Source organism: Triturus cristatus, chromosome 5_2 (assembly GCF_964204655.1).
Source record: "Triturus cristatus chromosome 5_2, aTriCri1.1, whole genome shotgun sequence".
NCBI lineage: Eukaryota > Metazoa > Chordata > Amphibia > Caudata > Salamandridae > Triturus > Triturus cristatus.
This window is the reverse complement of record NC_140588.1, coordinates 396,207,275-396,222,377: the sequence shown is the minus strand read 5'-3', so window position 1 is coordinate 396,222,377 and position 15,103 is coordinate 396,207,275. Positions and strand designations below refer to the sequence as shown.

Here is a 15,103-nt window from a genome sequence, read left to right as displayed (position 1 = left end):
ATATGTTCTCTGGCTTTACTATAAATACCCAGTTATAAATATAGGGTCTTCATGGTAATACATTTAATATATTAAAATAAATCAAAATACTGTCAACTACATATTTTTGTTATATATATATATATTAATGTGGTGTGTGTGTGTGTGTGTATATATATATATATATAATCATCATCATCAGAAAAGCTTTATGCGGTTACAATAAAAAACATAAAAGCATGCATAACATACAGCAAATACACACTTGGATAAGAACCATGCAAATAGTTAAAATAATTCAAATACATAGATAATCAACAGTTCAAACAGCTGTGCACAACTACAGTCAATCCCTCGGGCTGCTAGAGATAATGTCTCTTGCCAGCCCTGAGAATATGCAAGTAACCGGGGCAACAGATTTGTTTTTTAAATATCTTTCATTGGTTTTATTAACAAAAAATACACAAACAATCGGCAGACTAAATTTAGCTAAAGATCAGACATGGTTGCATATGGAATTCCATTAAGGCTACAAAGCAATTATGGGAAACAGCACCCACCACAGAGAGAGTCCTCAGGGAGACAATGGGTCATCATCAGGAGGGGCAGTAGGTGCAACACAGATATCTCCCATATATGAGTTCCACTTGGCCCACACACTGGACCATTTTTGGGGGCATCCTCTTGCCACATAATCAGTTTTCTCTTGAAACATACACCAATACAGGTTACGTTTCCACGCTGCAACAGTTGGGGGTGTTGGCGCTCCCCATAATTGAGCAATGTCTCTTTTGGCCACTGTGGCACCAAGTGTAACCCACAGCCTCTCCGCCCCAACCAAATCAGTGGGCTCCCACACATTGAGTAGACATCTTCTAACCTCAGGGCGGATGGGTTTGTGCAGGACTTCACTCATGACACCATGGATTCCTCTCCAAAATCTCTGAATTTGCTCACATTCCCAGAGAATATGCATAAATGTGGCCACCTGTCCGCATTGACGCCTACAATTAATGTTTTCACCATGCCCCTAACGGGCCAGCTACGGTCCCGTGATGTAGATCCGGTGGAGAATTTTCAGTTGTATCAGACGGAGACGTGCAGAGATCGCCACCTCCCTGGGGGAGGCCACCGCTTCTCTCCAGTCCTCACCATCTAATAAGAGGCCGTCCGCCTCCCACGACTCACGCAATTTAATTAGAGGATCTGGTGTGTTGTTAACAAGTTTTATGTAGGTCAAGGAGATAGCTTTCTGAGGAAGCAGCCTGTCCAGTAACCTATCCTCCAGTGGGGAGGAGTCAGGAAGGGGGGAATCCTTACTGATGGCGGTTTTAAGGCATGACGGATCTGTAGGTAACAAAATAATTCTGTATCCGCAAGTTCATACTGTTGCTTCAGCTGGCTAAAACTGAGCATATGACCCTTCACCCACAGGTCAGGGCAACAGATTTAACCTAAATTTCATCAGCAGGAATCGAGCATGGGTTGGTTTTCAATAACAGAGACTCGCCTCAACACCCTCTGGAGAGCCACAGGTTCTCTCCCTAGTAGTCTGTGTCTTAAAAAATTGTCCCTAACCCAACCACACTCTGCCTTTATAATATTTTCAGGACATGTTAATAGATCCCCCTTTCTACATTCTGAAAATATACCTTGATGTGCTTAAGTCATGGAATTTGCAAGCAAAATCAAGGGATAATCAGTCCTGCAATGCTGCTCTATTTAATGTGCTTCTTTAGTCCAGATATCAACCCTACATAAAAGGGGGCAAAGAGCTATGATATCAGTAAGATAACTTACCCCCAGTTCTTTGTGCACTATGTAGGAGGGGTACTCTGGGGGCATATAGAAAACGTCTCAAAAATGTATTTTCAGCCACCTACAAAAAGACAAGCTTTATATAGCCCCATATAGCACTCTCATAGGTTGGTTTGGGGACATTTTTAGCAAGGTAAACTTGTAGAAGGGCACTAATCGGCTTTCTACCCAATCTAGAAGTAAATTTCCAGACTGCAGTGTTAGTCCTAGCAAGATCAGACAGTTTCCCAGTTAGCAAAGGACTCCAGTGTAAATCAGCATCGAACAAGACACCCAGGTAAGGGAAGTCTTTAACCCCCATAAGGTTCTGTGTACTTATCTTGAACGTTTGTGTCTTTGTTTTATTTGGGCCAATTAACATCACATGAGTCTTGCTGATTTTGGTACTGAGATCTTGCACTTCCATAAAACCTACAAATGCATTTATAAAGGCTTGCAAACCCCCGGCGGTTTTAGCCATTGGTACGGTGCTATCCGCATAGAGCAGGACAGGCAGGGAACGACCTTTTACTTGCTGACAGTGTATTTCCCCTATAACAAAATGTGTACAAATTTGTTTATATATAAGGTGAATAGAAAGGGGGGCATGCTACACCCATGACTGACACCATGCTTAGTTTTAAAGCTAGCTGTGCAGTTGGAATCAGAAGTATATCTGACTGATGCCACAGTGAGGTCATGGAAATCCCTCAAGAAAAAAACGATGTCCTGGTCAACCCCCACGTCCAAGATTATTCTCCAAAGTTTGTCACAAATAACCCGGTCAAAGGCCAAGGTTAAATCCATGAAGGCCAACTGTATAGATCCCTTTCAAGCCACTGTGTATTTATTCAAAATTAGACAGAGATTCAAAAACTGGTCAATAGCTGATCTTCCAGGTCTGAAGCGAGATTAAAGATCACATAATATGTTAAGATCCCATGATCAGGCAGTTATTCTATCCACCAAGACAGGGGGTCTTGGTGGATAGAATAACCCCTGGGACTTTAACCACAGCAAGGAGATAGGTCTATTACACAACAAACTATCCCTGTCTCCTTTTTTTTAATACTGGTACAATAATTGTGGAAGCCTAGGAGAAGGGGAGCCTTACTTCACAGAGGCATTCAAACATTAGTTAAGACAACACTGGTGCTTGCAGCTCTTCAAAATAGCTCTCTACTTGCTCCTTGGACACACCCTCCTTCTCTGTGTATAGGGCCTGAAAGAACTCGTAAAGGCTCCCTCTAGCTCCCCTTCCTCACACTTAGGCACCCCTTGTCCTTCCACCCTAATGGCTGGAATTGTATTCCGGCTCTGCTCTGTTTTAAATTTCCAAGTCAAAATTTTGCCGCAACCCTCCCCATATTCATAGTGCGCAAGCTCGCTTGCCTCCCACCTCTTTCTGACTATCCCCTCCAGCAGGCAGGATAGCTCTTCCTTTTTCACCTTCATTTCCTCCTCGAGCAAGTTTACGCCCTGGGCCCCTTGTCCCTGCCTCTGCTTCTTAACCAGCCCTTCCAGTTGTTCCAACCTAGCCTCCAGGGATCCTATTTTAATCTTGCTTAAAGGCAGCCATACCAATCAATCTCGCCCTTAAGACGGCCTTATATGCATCCCAAACTGTTTGTGGCGCAGTACTCATATCATTTATATGAAACTATTCCCTAGTTAGCTCCTTCAGCTGCACCCCCAATTGATGGTTCAATAAAAGGGCTCTATCCAATGTCCATCTTGGGGTGAGGGCCCTAACTCCCACCTTAAGTTCCAAACGGACCGCTGAATGGTCTGACAGGTGCGCTGGCAGATGCTCCCCTTGCTAACCATCCTGTTCTCTCCTTTAGCCACCAAAAAGTAGTCAATTTTTGAGGCATGACCATGTCTCATATTCTTAAAAGTGTACTTTTGGTGGTCCACCCCTTTCTCGGTCCACACATCTTGTAGTCAAAAGTCCTGCATACAACACCTGAGTACAGATCTCATTTGGGGTAAGTAAGACAGCATAGGTGGTTTTAAAGTTGGGCATCTATCCTTCCAACGGTCTAATAGAAGTTTAAATCACCTGCCAAGATGAGCCGTAAAATCTAGCAATTGATTATACAGGGACTGTAATGGTGAGGGGTCATCCATATTCGGCCCATAATAACCAGCGATGACATATGGCTTCCCCTGAATTTTAGCTTTAATAGCCACCCATCTCCCCCCGGGGTCCGAAAAAGGTTCCGATATTACCACTTTCGCTGCTTTCTTGAAAATGATGGCTACTCCCTCTAACTCCGCAGTTTTGATTAGTAAATATTGAGGCATCCACCCATTTTGACTTTTTTATCATCTCTTCCCATTTCGCCTTTAACAAGTGTGTTTCTTGCAAGATAATAATCTCTCTATCTACAACTTGCAGGTACTCTAATGTCTTCTATCTCCTCTTCCTTACCTTCAGCCCATTGACATTCCAAGATAATATTCTAACCATTTTTTAAATTGAAAGTTGGTGTGTTCCAGGATCTTGCACTCTCCCTCCATCTACAGTTGCTCTAAACCATAAACTTGGATATATTTTTTCTTTTTTTCCCTAACTGCTCCCAACACCCCTGTGAAAAATTGTGTATTAAAAATTATGTGAGCTCCCCCCCCAGGCCCCGCTGGAAAGCCCTTCCATCTTTCCTTGGGCGGAACATGTTCGCCCATTGGAGACCCTGCCTGCTCTGGACCTGACTCCGTCTTACATCTATTGTGTCCTAATCTGATTTATAAAAAGTTTCACTTCTGCTGGGTTTCTAAAGTTGTGCATCTTATTTTGCCACATTACTCTTAGGGATGCAGGGAAACGTATTTGCGCTGTTGTCCCTAGTGATTTCAGGTCCTGAATACATTTTCCTAGCTCCCACTGGCGATCCTGGGTAACCCTAGAGATGTCGGAGCGGATCCTAAATGATCAATCATCTTTTTGTAACTGCCTGCTGTTAACTCCTCAGCTAGTATCCTCTCTTTCAGGGAGAAGGATTGAAAATTAATAAGAATCTTCTGTGGGTTCTTCCTTGCCCCAGTATTCCTGAAGGGATCCCTATGAGCTCTTTGTATATATTTCTCCAAACCCAATGGGTCCAACTCTGGAATAAACTCACAGAGCAGTTTCACTAGGAATCTTTTCACATTTTCACCTTCCTTCCCCTCTGGGATATTTAATAATCTCAAGTTATTCCTTCTGGCTTTATTTTCCAAAGACTCCATCTTGTCCCTAAGATCATTCTCCCTTGATTTTAGTGTTTTTATCTCCTCGCGATTTGCCTCGACCTCTTTGCCAAGATCTGACGAGACCTCCACTGCGGCCACTCGATTCATCAAGGTAGTCATTTTCTCCTCCAATACCTCACAAGAGTCCTACATTTTGCCCTGGTTTCTCTCTGAGATGGCAAATTTCGCTCTCATCACCAAAAACATGGCCCCCATCAGTTTCTCTATCCCGGCATTTGGTTCAACTTCTTTGGGTGTTTGTTGACCAGAACATGCACCAGCTGAAATATTAGAGTTGTTTCGATCTGGGGTCAAGAGTTTTATCCCGGCCTTAGCTTGTATGCTGACCTGGTTATATGACTCCGGGGTCAAAGACTCTACCTGAGTCGTCTCCTGCGACATTTTCTCGTCACTTATCGCCAGGATCTGAAACCTGTTACTGAGCACAATTCATCGTCCCCACCTGTCCCCTGTAGCTCACTTACGAGGCAGGCACCGAGACAGGCACCGTTCCCAATGATGATAGTGCCCAAGCGTCGCACTCCAGGAGGGGAGAAGGTAACTTAGCTTGCACCTTAAAAAAGGAGCGCAGAGATGGTGTAGTTTTAGGTTTAGAGACCTTACCCTTCTCTCTAGATGGGGCTGATAACGGTCGGAATAGGGGTTAGCATACCCTCTCCTTTTCTTCTGCGTAGTGCACACCAGTTGAAGGGTAGTGCTTTTATTTGGAGAGGTAGAGGGGGGGATGCCTAGTCTCCTTGTTCTTAAACAGTAGCTTATACCCAGCTTAAAGTCTCCTTCCTTCTGCTGAGAGGGTCAAACAACTTCCACCTTTTCTTTTTCCTGGCTCCTTTGATCCTCTCCTTCCTTTCCTTATCAGCAAGTACAGCCTGCAAGCCTCTTTTACCCTCCGGACACTTACCGGTGTCATGCGTGCCGGCCCTGCTTTCCCTGTGGTGAAATGGACTGCAACTTCCCTGCGTGATTTTCGTCCTCCTTAGCCAGGCTCTTGTGCTGGCTCTGCTGCGGTGTTACTCTGGAGGGGCTCTCCCCGGAAGCAAAACCTCCCCACAGCTCTCCTAGACCGCCTTGTGTTCGCATCTGCCTCCGCCCAGCGAATAGAGCCTTCCGGGAGCACAACCTCTGTAGACCCACGCATTCACTCCAATATCCGGGTCTTTCGCCTGCAAGGACGCCAAGATGGTAAGCTCTTTACCAGGAGATTCGTCATTTTTAAGTTTGTTGCCCCCGTAGTATCGGCTGAGTCACCTTCACAACCCTCGCAGTGAAATAGCTATTGCGTGCGCATATCCCGCTAGATCCCCAGAGCAGGCAGGGAGCTCCCGACCAGACCTCTTAACAGACCATTCTGTTCTCCTACACAGGGCAGGGCTTGAATTCCCTCGTAGAATAGATTGAGGGAGTTTGACGTATGTCTCTCCATTCATTCTGCTCATGACAGATGGCCCACCAGACTCATTAAATGTTATTCAATGCAGGCCATGAGCTATGTTTGGGGCTGAAGCAGCGACAGGTCTAGCGGGCGCTTGCGTGGATACTACATCCCTGAGTGGAGCCTGTTTGCCCAATCTGTCGGTAAGCCCCCCTGATGTGATTAATGGTGGAGTGGATGACTTAGATGTGGCACATTCTATTTGGTCTTTAATCGGCTGATCGATCTTGTCTAAACATAAAGAAACAGGCTCCAAGAGTTCTGTTATCAGCTTCTCAATCTTCAGATAAAAAACCTTCAAAAAGGGTTTGCAAGCTGACGAAACACCCGGCCTGATCTGCTTCACTGGGCGGATGTCCTGCTTTCTAACAAGGGGATAAATCGCGCTGTCTAGGCCCTCTTTTCTCCTTTCTCTTTGTCTTAGGGGTCTATGGGATAATTTCAGGTGAAAACAGGGGCCACTTAATGACTGCTTGTATTTGAACGGGCCATGATTGCGTGGCTCGGAACTTGCATCCTGTTCTGTGTGAGTCATAATGGAAGCAGGGCCAGAGTCAGAAGTAGGAACATCTTTGGGGTTCATTAAGAAGGTAAAACCATGAATCTGTACAGGAGAGGCCAACTCCTCCTCTACATTTACAATTTGTTCAGACAGTGCGGCCACGGTTGAGAACAGGTAAGGTAGGATGGGATTCCTTCTTGAATTCCACAAGAAGCTGAAGACTTGAGTCTTCAGGGAAGCCCACCAGGGCTAGACTCCCTAATTTGCTACAGAGTCAGGATACTAGGGGTGTGCGAATAATTCCGTTCTGTCTGCGGAGTTTGCTGAGTTTTGCCCACACTCTGAGTTCTGCTTGGAAAACAGAATTCGGCAAAACTCTGCTAACCATCGTGTGGTGGTGTTTTTTCTTGCACGTGGCTCGCAAACGTTAACTTGGCATGAGCAAGAATTTTCATCCTCATGCATTATTTTAAGGTGCTAGAACACCTCCCGGTGGGATTTCTCAATGCAGGCAGTCGTGTCAGGTTACGACCGTTCGTGTTGTGAAAGCAGAAAATCTACTATAGAAGTAGAAAGAAGCAGTGCCTTCTGGCGTGCTGATTCATGCTGTTCCTGGCTCTAAAAATCAGTGCGAACAGTGAGATGTGCCAAATTCTGCCCACTAGTAGAACTCTACAGAATCTCGCAGAGTTTTTATGTAACTTTGGAGAATTCTACGGATGTGAAACTCCGCAAGTTCCACCCACCCCTACAGGATACCTTTACTGGTGATCAGCACACTCTAAAAATACAGCTACCATAACATTGTAAGAAAGTACCTCTTTTGTCATGGTTACCCTCCACTTTTTGCCTGACTCTGATGCATGTTTGATTGAGTGTTAACCGGGTTCCTGCCAACCAGGTTCCCCGTGCCTGTGTTCTTTCCCAAAACAGTACCTTTGTTTTAACGATTGGCATACCTCTAGCTCATTTATAAGTCCCTTGTAAAAAGGGACCAGTGGTACCAAGAGCCTTGTGACCAGAGGGGGTCTTTAAGGGTTGCAGCATGAAATATGCCACCCTAAAAGGACCCCTCACCAACCACATGCACACTGCCACTGCAGCCTGCGTGTTTTGATGCAGATAAAAGTGAAGATTCGACCTGGCACACCTCCCTGTGTGCCAGGCCTACCCACACTGCAAGAGGCATAGGTAAGTCACCACTACAGCAGGCCTTACAGCCTTAAGGCAGGGTGCACTATACCTCATGTGAGGGCATAATTGCATGAACAGATGTACTCCTATAGAGGCTAAGTCAATTCTTAGACATTATAAGTGCAAAGTGCAAGTGCAAAGACTGAAGGGACAACGACAACAGGAGAGGTGGATTTGAGCGAAGCGGCGGCTCTCAAGGTTATGAGGGGAGCGGCCTAAAAACAAGACTAAGGAGAGGACCAACCTTGCTACAGGGAGTAATCGGGAGCACAATATTATCGGACAGGGTGGCAAAGCTGACAGGAACCCTGGGGAGCTGAAACTACAGGCTTCGACCGCACACACAGACGAGGACCCATTTTGCGCACTCACGAAGCCCTTGGCGACGCTCTGCTGACGCCAACAAAACTGCAGTCACCTACCATGGAATAGGTGCAGCTGTAACCCCCTAAGCCTGGGGGGGGGGGTGTCTTTGGTACAGCGCCGAACAGGTGAACACAGCACCCTGTTGCCACAGGGGCATAAAGCCAAAGATATTTAGGCGCTATCCATACTGGGAACACTGAACTAAAGAGCGATCCAGCAGCGAGCGATACTAGGCTGCAAGGCACATCCTACACTATTACCGATGAAGCTGCGGTGATCCCGATTGCCATTTCGTGTCCCTTTGCTTGAGGATCAACTCAACCTCCCTTTTCTTCGCAAAGGTACAATGTTTCACTGCTGATATGCATAACGATCTTGGCGTTCCGGTGATCATTGTTTAATGCCGCCTGACCTTAAGATGGCGAACATATAAGAAGTTCGGGGAGCGCTTCACCTTCCCCTGCGGGGCTGCGTGGTAGAATCTTACAATCTTAATTCTTGATACTGTGCCTGATATTCTTAAGGTGGGTGCTATTGTAAAGTCGTTCTCATCGACACTGCGATTCTCATAAGTGCTGAGCCTGACCTTAAGATGATGCCCGTGTTTTAGAACACAGCATACTTAATGAGTGATATGCTCGGCTGTAACTGTTTCATGGCTGTCACTATTCTATTGCGAATGCTATACCTGTTGATAATAAGGAGCGCTTCATTGTAATAGCTGACTTCTTCACCATGACGATCTTTTTGAAAGCAGTGCCTGTCCCTAAAATGGCGCCCAGGACTCAGTTCTTAACACATTCAATCAGTGATATGGCCCTGAAACGCTGACCGGAGCCTGTTTACCCTGTGCGCAGAGTGAGCTTTGACCAGCTGAGGAGAGATGGAGGTTGAGGCGGTCGGCGCCTCCCAGTAACACCGGAACTGGTGCAGGTGATGGCTCTATGACGATGCCTCCTTGGCAGAATCCTTATATTTTATAATGACTGCGGTGATCGTGCAACATGGCCGATGCCCGGTGGAGCTGTTTAGGCAGCTATAGGGGAGATTGGCTTTGGTTTTAACTCCCTGGCCGTCACCTACCCAGCTGGACACTGGACATTGTTTTTTTCCCTCGTTTCTCCACTGTGTCTCTATAACCTCCCCCACCTTCTCCCTCCGTGATCCTGTAGCTGCCTCCCCTTCCTGCCTTCCCTTCCTTTATCTTTTTTTTTCCAACACCCTTCTCTCAACCCCTCTGACTTCACCCAACCCCATGCTCCAAGTGTCTCGTTTCTTATTATCTTATGCAATGGTAACTGATGTAACTCTGTACAACTGTTCTCATGTAAAGCACTCTGATCATGTAAAGCACTCTGATACCTCCGGGTATATCCAGTGCTATAGAAAACTCTTCAAATAAATAAATAAATAAAGTGAAGCAGTACTGAGTACATTGGCTGGGAGCTCATCACTATCAGTTCCACAGCTCCATGATGGCTTGACCAAATCCCCAAATGTTTGGTACCAAACATCTCAGCCTGCTATCTCTAGATATGTTTTTGACCCACTGAGGTGGTAGACTTTTTGCTTTCGTGGGTCAGAAACAAAATGTTGTGGGTCAGAAACAAAGCCTGGCTGGAGGTGCTTCACACCTACCCGCAAGTAGGAACAGCATTGAAAGGCGGTGAGCCTCAAATGCTTCCCATCCTTTGATATGCTGACCGGCAAGTGGAGATGCCTGCCCCCGACTAAGCCTGACTTTTGGAGGCAAGGTCAGCGGGAAAATTAGTAAGCAGGAGAGATTTGTCCCCTCTCAGCCAGGACCACCCCTAAGGTGTCCTGAGCTGAAGAGACGCCCTCCTTTGTGAATCCTCTATATTGTTTTGGAGAACTCTAGCCAATAGGGTTAGGGATATGCCCCCTCCCCAGAGGGAGTGGACATACAAAGGGTGTAGTCTCCCTAAAGGTAAGAAGCCCATTGGCTACTACCTTCTGACCACTGTAACAACCCTTTAACTAGTATTTAGGGGCCCCCCTGAACCTTGTGCTTCAGATTACCTAAGACCATTGAAGAAGAAAAAGACAAAGAAGAGCCTGCAGCAGCGAAGACTGAAGACATCTACTAACTTGGCCCCTGCCCTATCGGCCTGTCTGCAGACCAGTGACCTGGGAGGACTGCTGCCTTCTTAAATGACTGCTAATTTTCAAGTGGCCCACCAGTCCAGCAAAGGTTCCCCAGCGATTTAGAGCAAGAGGCCACTGTGGGTTGACCCCTGCCAGACTCTAGGTCGACATCTGCCTCCTCTGCATGACAGCCACCACCCAACCATGAACTGCACAAGTAAGCTGATTTCTGACGCTGAAGGACACCACTGCACCCAAAGCCCCTGGGCATTAGAGACATCAACCAATGAGGTCCCAATCCCCCAGCACATCCCAAATTACCTGTGCAGCTGTAGGTTTTTTCGTCCAGCCTCCTGGCTTGAGCCTGCACTCTTTTTCCATCTTCAAGATTCTCCATTTGTTTGCATTGGGCACCCGCGCTGTGTTGGCACTCTGCATCTGGCTGTCGCTGGGGGTGTAACTTTGGTACTGCCTTGTGTTGCCCCACCACCCCCGGTTACCCTAACCCCCGGAGACTGGATTACCAAACAAATCTAAGTCTACTAAAGTAGTACCACTTTAATTGTCTCCTTTCTCAACTGGATAACATTGGCACCAGGACCCGAGTTGATTTCTGCACCAGGCCGTCCCACTGCCTCTGGTGTTGCAATGAGGTCCCTTACCTGAACCTTGCCTAGTACTGATTCTTCATCCAAAATCTCACTATCGTAAATCGTTTACTTACCTGCATATTGAGGATTGTGCTTACTCGGATAACATTGTTTTGCTTGAAAAACTCACAAAGTGTCCACTTTTTACATTGGAAAATAGTGATATTGGCTACTACCTTCTGACCACTGTAACACCCCTAAAACTAGTATTTTTGGTTCTAAGAAATAAATATACAAAAAGTGATACTTTTACAAACCATTGGTCTCGGATTTAGTCATTCAGTGTTTTTAATCATTTCTTGCCTCTGTGTGCACAATAAATGCTCAGCACTGCTTTCTGATAAACCTAACTGCTCGCCCACACTACCACAAAAGAGAGCGTTAGTGTGATCTACTTTAGCTCCTGTAAAGCCTCTGGGGATCCACTAGTCTCTGTGCACACTATTGCTTATTTTGGTACAGAGCCAGCTTCCTACAAACATAACATAACATAGATTAACATTCCTTCTAAATCTTTTGCTCGGAGATCAGCTCCACTGCCCCTTCTGCAATAGCACTGCCACCTACTGCTGGAGAATGTGAGTTTGTTCACTTAACTCAGAGGTAGGAACTTGAGGAATGGAGGGAGTGTTTTGATGGAAAGAAGGGGCATAGCTCCGTTCTACAATTTGTACGATACACTCCGCCGTCGTGATGGCCAGCCAGGCCTCTAGATGAAGCGGCACCCTTCCTCCCACAGGACGCTCATGCTCCCGCAATGGGAAACTAAAGCCTCTTCACAGATGGTGCAGAGGAGGAAGACGAGGAAAAGGGCTGCTTGCTCATCCTGTCCTTAGATCTGCCATGACATCTGTGCTGTCATAGGAACTAGATTGGCTGCTGGATGGACTGAAAAGGTCGATGGTGTCAAAATGGCGAACCTTTTGAGTTACCACGAATTCTGCAGTACTACATGATGAACTGACAGACAGGGAATGTGGACCACAAGGAACAGGCTGCAGTCTCAAGGGCTGAGATAGTTTTGTCGCCGAAGAGACAAGACTGCTCAAAAAGCATGTACATTAAACTTGCCTGGACCTCCACCAACAAGCCCACAGAGTAAAGTTGTCTCCTCAGCACTGCAGAAGAACCCCATAGTCCTGGCCACTGAATCCATGGTGTCCAGGCCTGCTCTGAGGATCTGCTTCAGAGCATCCTGTGCTACCCTGACCAACTGTTCTTTTACGTTTCTGGGAAGCTTTGCATCACCATCTGAGCCATCTCCATCAGTGCCTGGGTGCATTTGTCCAGTAAACAGGTGGCATTCATAGACCTAAGCATCTGATTTCCTGCAGCAAAAACTTCCTTCGCCATTACCTCCAATGTTTTCATTCCCTAGGGAAAGAGACTGGGGATGGGACAATAGGGAAAGAGTCTAGATTGTAACTCGCACATGATGAAGATTGCACCGCCAGCCTTTCTAGAAAAGGATTAGCAGATGAGAAATCTGGAGCCCCAGGTGCCAGTCAATAGCGGAGAGTAATCTACCTGCTTGCTGATAGTGCTGAAGTAGGCTTGGCTCAGACTGTCTTGAGGGTTTCCAGTTGCACCTTGCTAAATGGAAGCATTGACTCTGAGGATGCAGAGATTGCTTGGATGATCTCTGTCAGGAGATGCAACTACTACAGCAAAAGAAACCAAGTAATCAGCTATGGCTGTATCGGTGGAAAGGAGCAAATTGAAAGTCTGATTCATGTCATCATGATCATCGCCAGGAACTTTGGAGATGCTAGAAGAAGGTTTGGCACCAGAGCAGCATCTGGATGTGGAGCTGTTTTACCTGCACCTTTTTTTTTTTTATAATTGTCTTTTTTTCTTTGACAATTTAGAAGAGGGTGATGACCTTAGCTTTGGTCTTTAACTGGAGTACAACCGTTGCAGAGTCCAGCACTCATCACCCGTAGGTACCATGAATAACTTTGCATCCTTCCACTTTATGGCTTTTGCATGGATACGGCTGCATTGATCACACAAGAAGGAAGTCATGCTTGGGCCACAAGCAATGCATGTAGACCTCGCGAGTGTCCAAAATGAACGTCTGTCCATTGCAGACCCGAGAGGGCATAAACGCAATTTTTTGGGCGGGGTGACATCTTGCTTAATACTGCAAAAAAAAAAAATTCAAGAAAATTCGACACGGAAAGCAGCTCCAGGTCCCGGTTGAAAACTGGGGAAAAAACCAAACTGAGAAAAGGGCGCCAAGGTGGTACAATATGGCTCAGATAACAAAAAGTCAGAAATGATACCTAATGCTGAGACGGAGTTGAACATCACCTAAAGGTGCCGGAGAACTAAAAACAACATTTCCAGATCCAGTCCTGGGGATATTTACAAGGTGAGGAATATGCAGGTAGAAGTATCCATCAGAACTATGCTCCTGCACATACAACGCGGGTGAAGACCAAACTACAGATGTGATAAGTTAAGATTAAACACACGCCTTGATCTTACAGCATAGAAACTGTTATCAAAGTAATATTAGAACAACAAGATACCTGTGTGATGTTAAGACTGCAGCACACCCATCCTGTACTTCCTTTAGGATCGTTTTCCAGAGGTATCTCTTCGAGCAGGGGTCCATTCCAGAGCTAGGCTCATCCTGTAAAATGTCGCAAAAACATATATTTTTCAGAGAGCAGTACAATGGGCCCGTGTATTAGTTTTGTGCTTCGGACTAACCTCGTCAGGGAAAGCAACAAAAGTAACACTCCTTTACAATAAAAATCATTTAACTTATTGTAAGCCACACCGTCCAAGATTAATAAGTGCACCTGTAGGCCACCAGTGGCATTTTGCTTTTTAACATTCTTTTGTCATTTGCTAACCTTTTTTTAATTCTTTTTGTTCTTTCAATTTTTTCTCTATTTGTTTTGTATTTTCCCTTTTTACTATTGCGACTAATATTACTATTTCTATGTTGGCAAATTCAACTTCGTTTATCTCCTTTGCAATCAGCGTATACGTAATCTATTTGTATACAATAATGCCAGATCTAAACTAGAGATTGGATTTTTTTAAACGTTGATTTCTGAAGGATAAACAAAATCGCTTCGCAAAATCAAAACATGTATTTTGCATTTGAACAATGTACCATCTGAATCTATGGCATATATAATAAATAGTGGGTGGGAAGTGGAAACTTGAATAAAACTGTCTTCTCAGAGGAAGTTTAGTTTAAGCCCGTTCAACACAGAGGTCAAAAGAAATATGGGGCATATCAGCAAGGCGAGGCGATAGAATTATCGCCGCTTTTGCTGCCGTTTTCAGCAGAAAAGCGGCGATAATTTTATCGCCTAATTAGCAAGCTCACGCTAACGCGTGAAAACTTGCGTTAGCGTAGGGGTTCCTAACGCCCATCTTTGCATCTCTAATGAGATGCAAAGTGGGCGTTCCTGACCTGACATGACAGGAGAAATGTCGCTAAGCGACATTTCTCCTGTCATCAAGCCCCACGCTATGAAGTATAGCGGCAAGAAAAGTAGCGATAACCCCTGTTATCGCTACTTTCCTTACGCCTGCTTCAGGACTGACTTAGCCATGATATCCTATGGAAGGTGGATATCATGGCTAAGTTTGTGAGGCCCTATCATCAAGCTAACGCCACATTGCGTGAGATTATCGCTGGGTTTCCAGCGATAATCTCACATTAGGCAGTTAGCGTGAGGATTTTTATCGCTTTTGTGATAAGCGCTGCTAATAGCACGCTATCTCAGCGATAAAAATCCACGCTAGCCGGCGAAAATTATTCTAGCGCTAAGTGTGCTTAGCGATAATTATTGCCGG

At 45.6% G+C, this 15,103-nt stretch overlaps 1 protein-coding gene across 1 annotated transcript in view; it reads right to left on the bottom strand.

The window, feature by feature from the left end:
• The window catches only part of ABCA13 (ATP binding cassette subfamily A member 13), a 2,655,493-nt gene that overhangs the window by 113,251 nt on the left and 2,527,139 nt on the right, over window positions 1–15,103 (bottom strand). Inside the window, exon 53 of the mRNA XM_085606362.1 lies at window positions 13,816–13,919. Coding sequence (XP_085462488.1) covers window positions 13,816–13,919 — 104 coding nt within the window. The remainder of the gene's footprint in view (window positions 1–13,815; window positions 13,920–15,103) is intronic.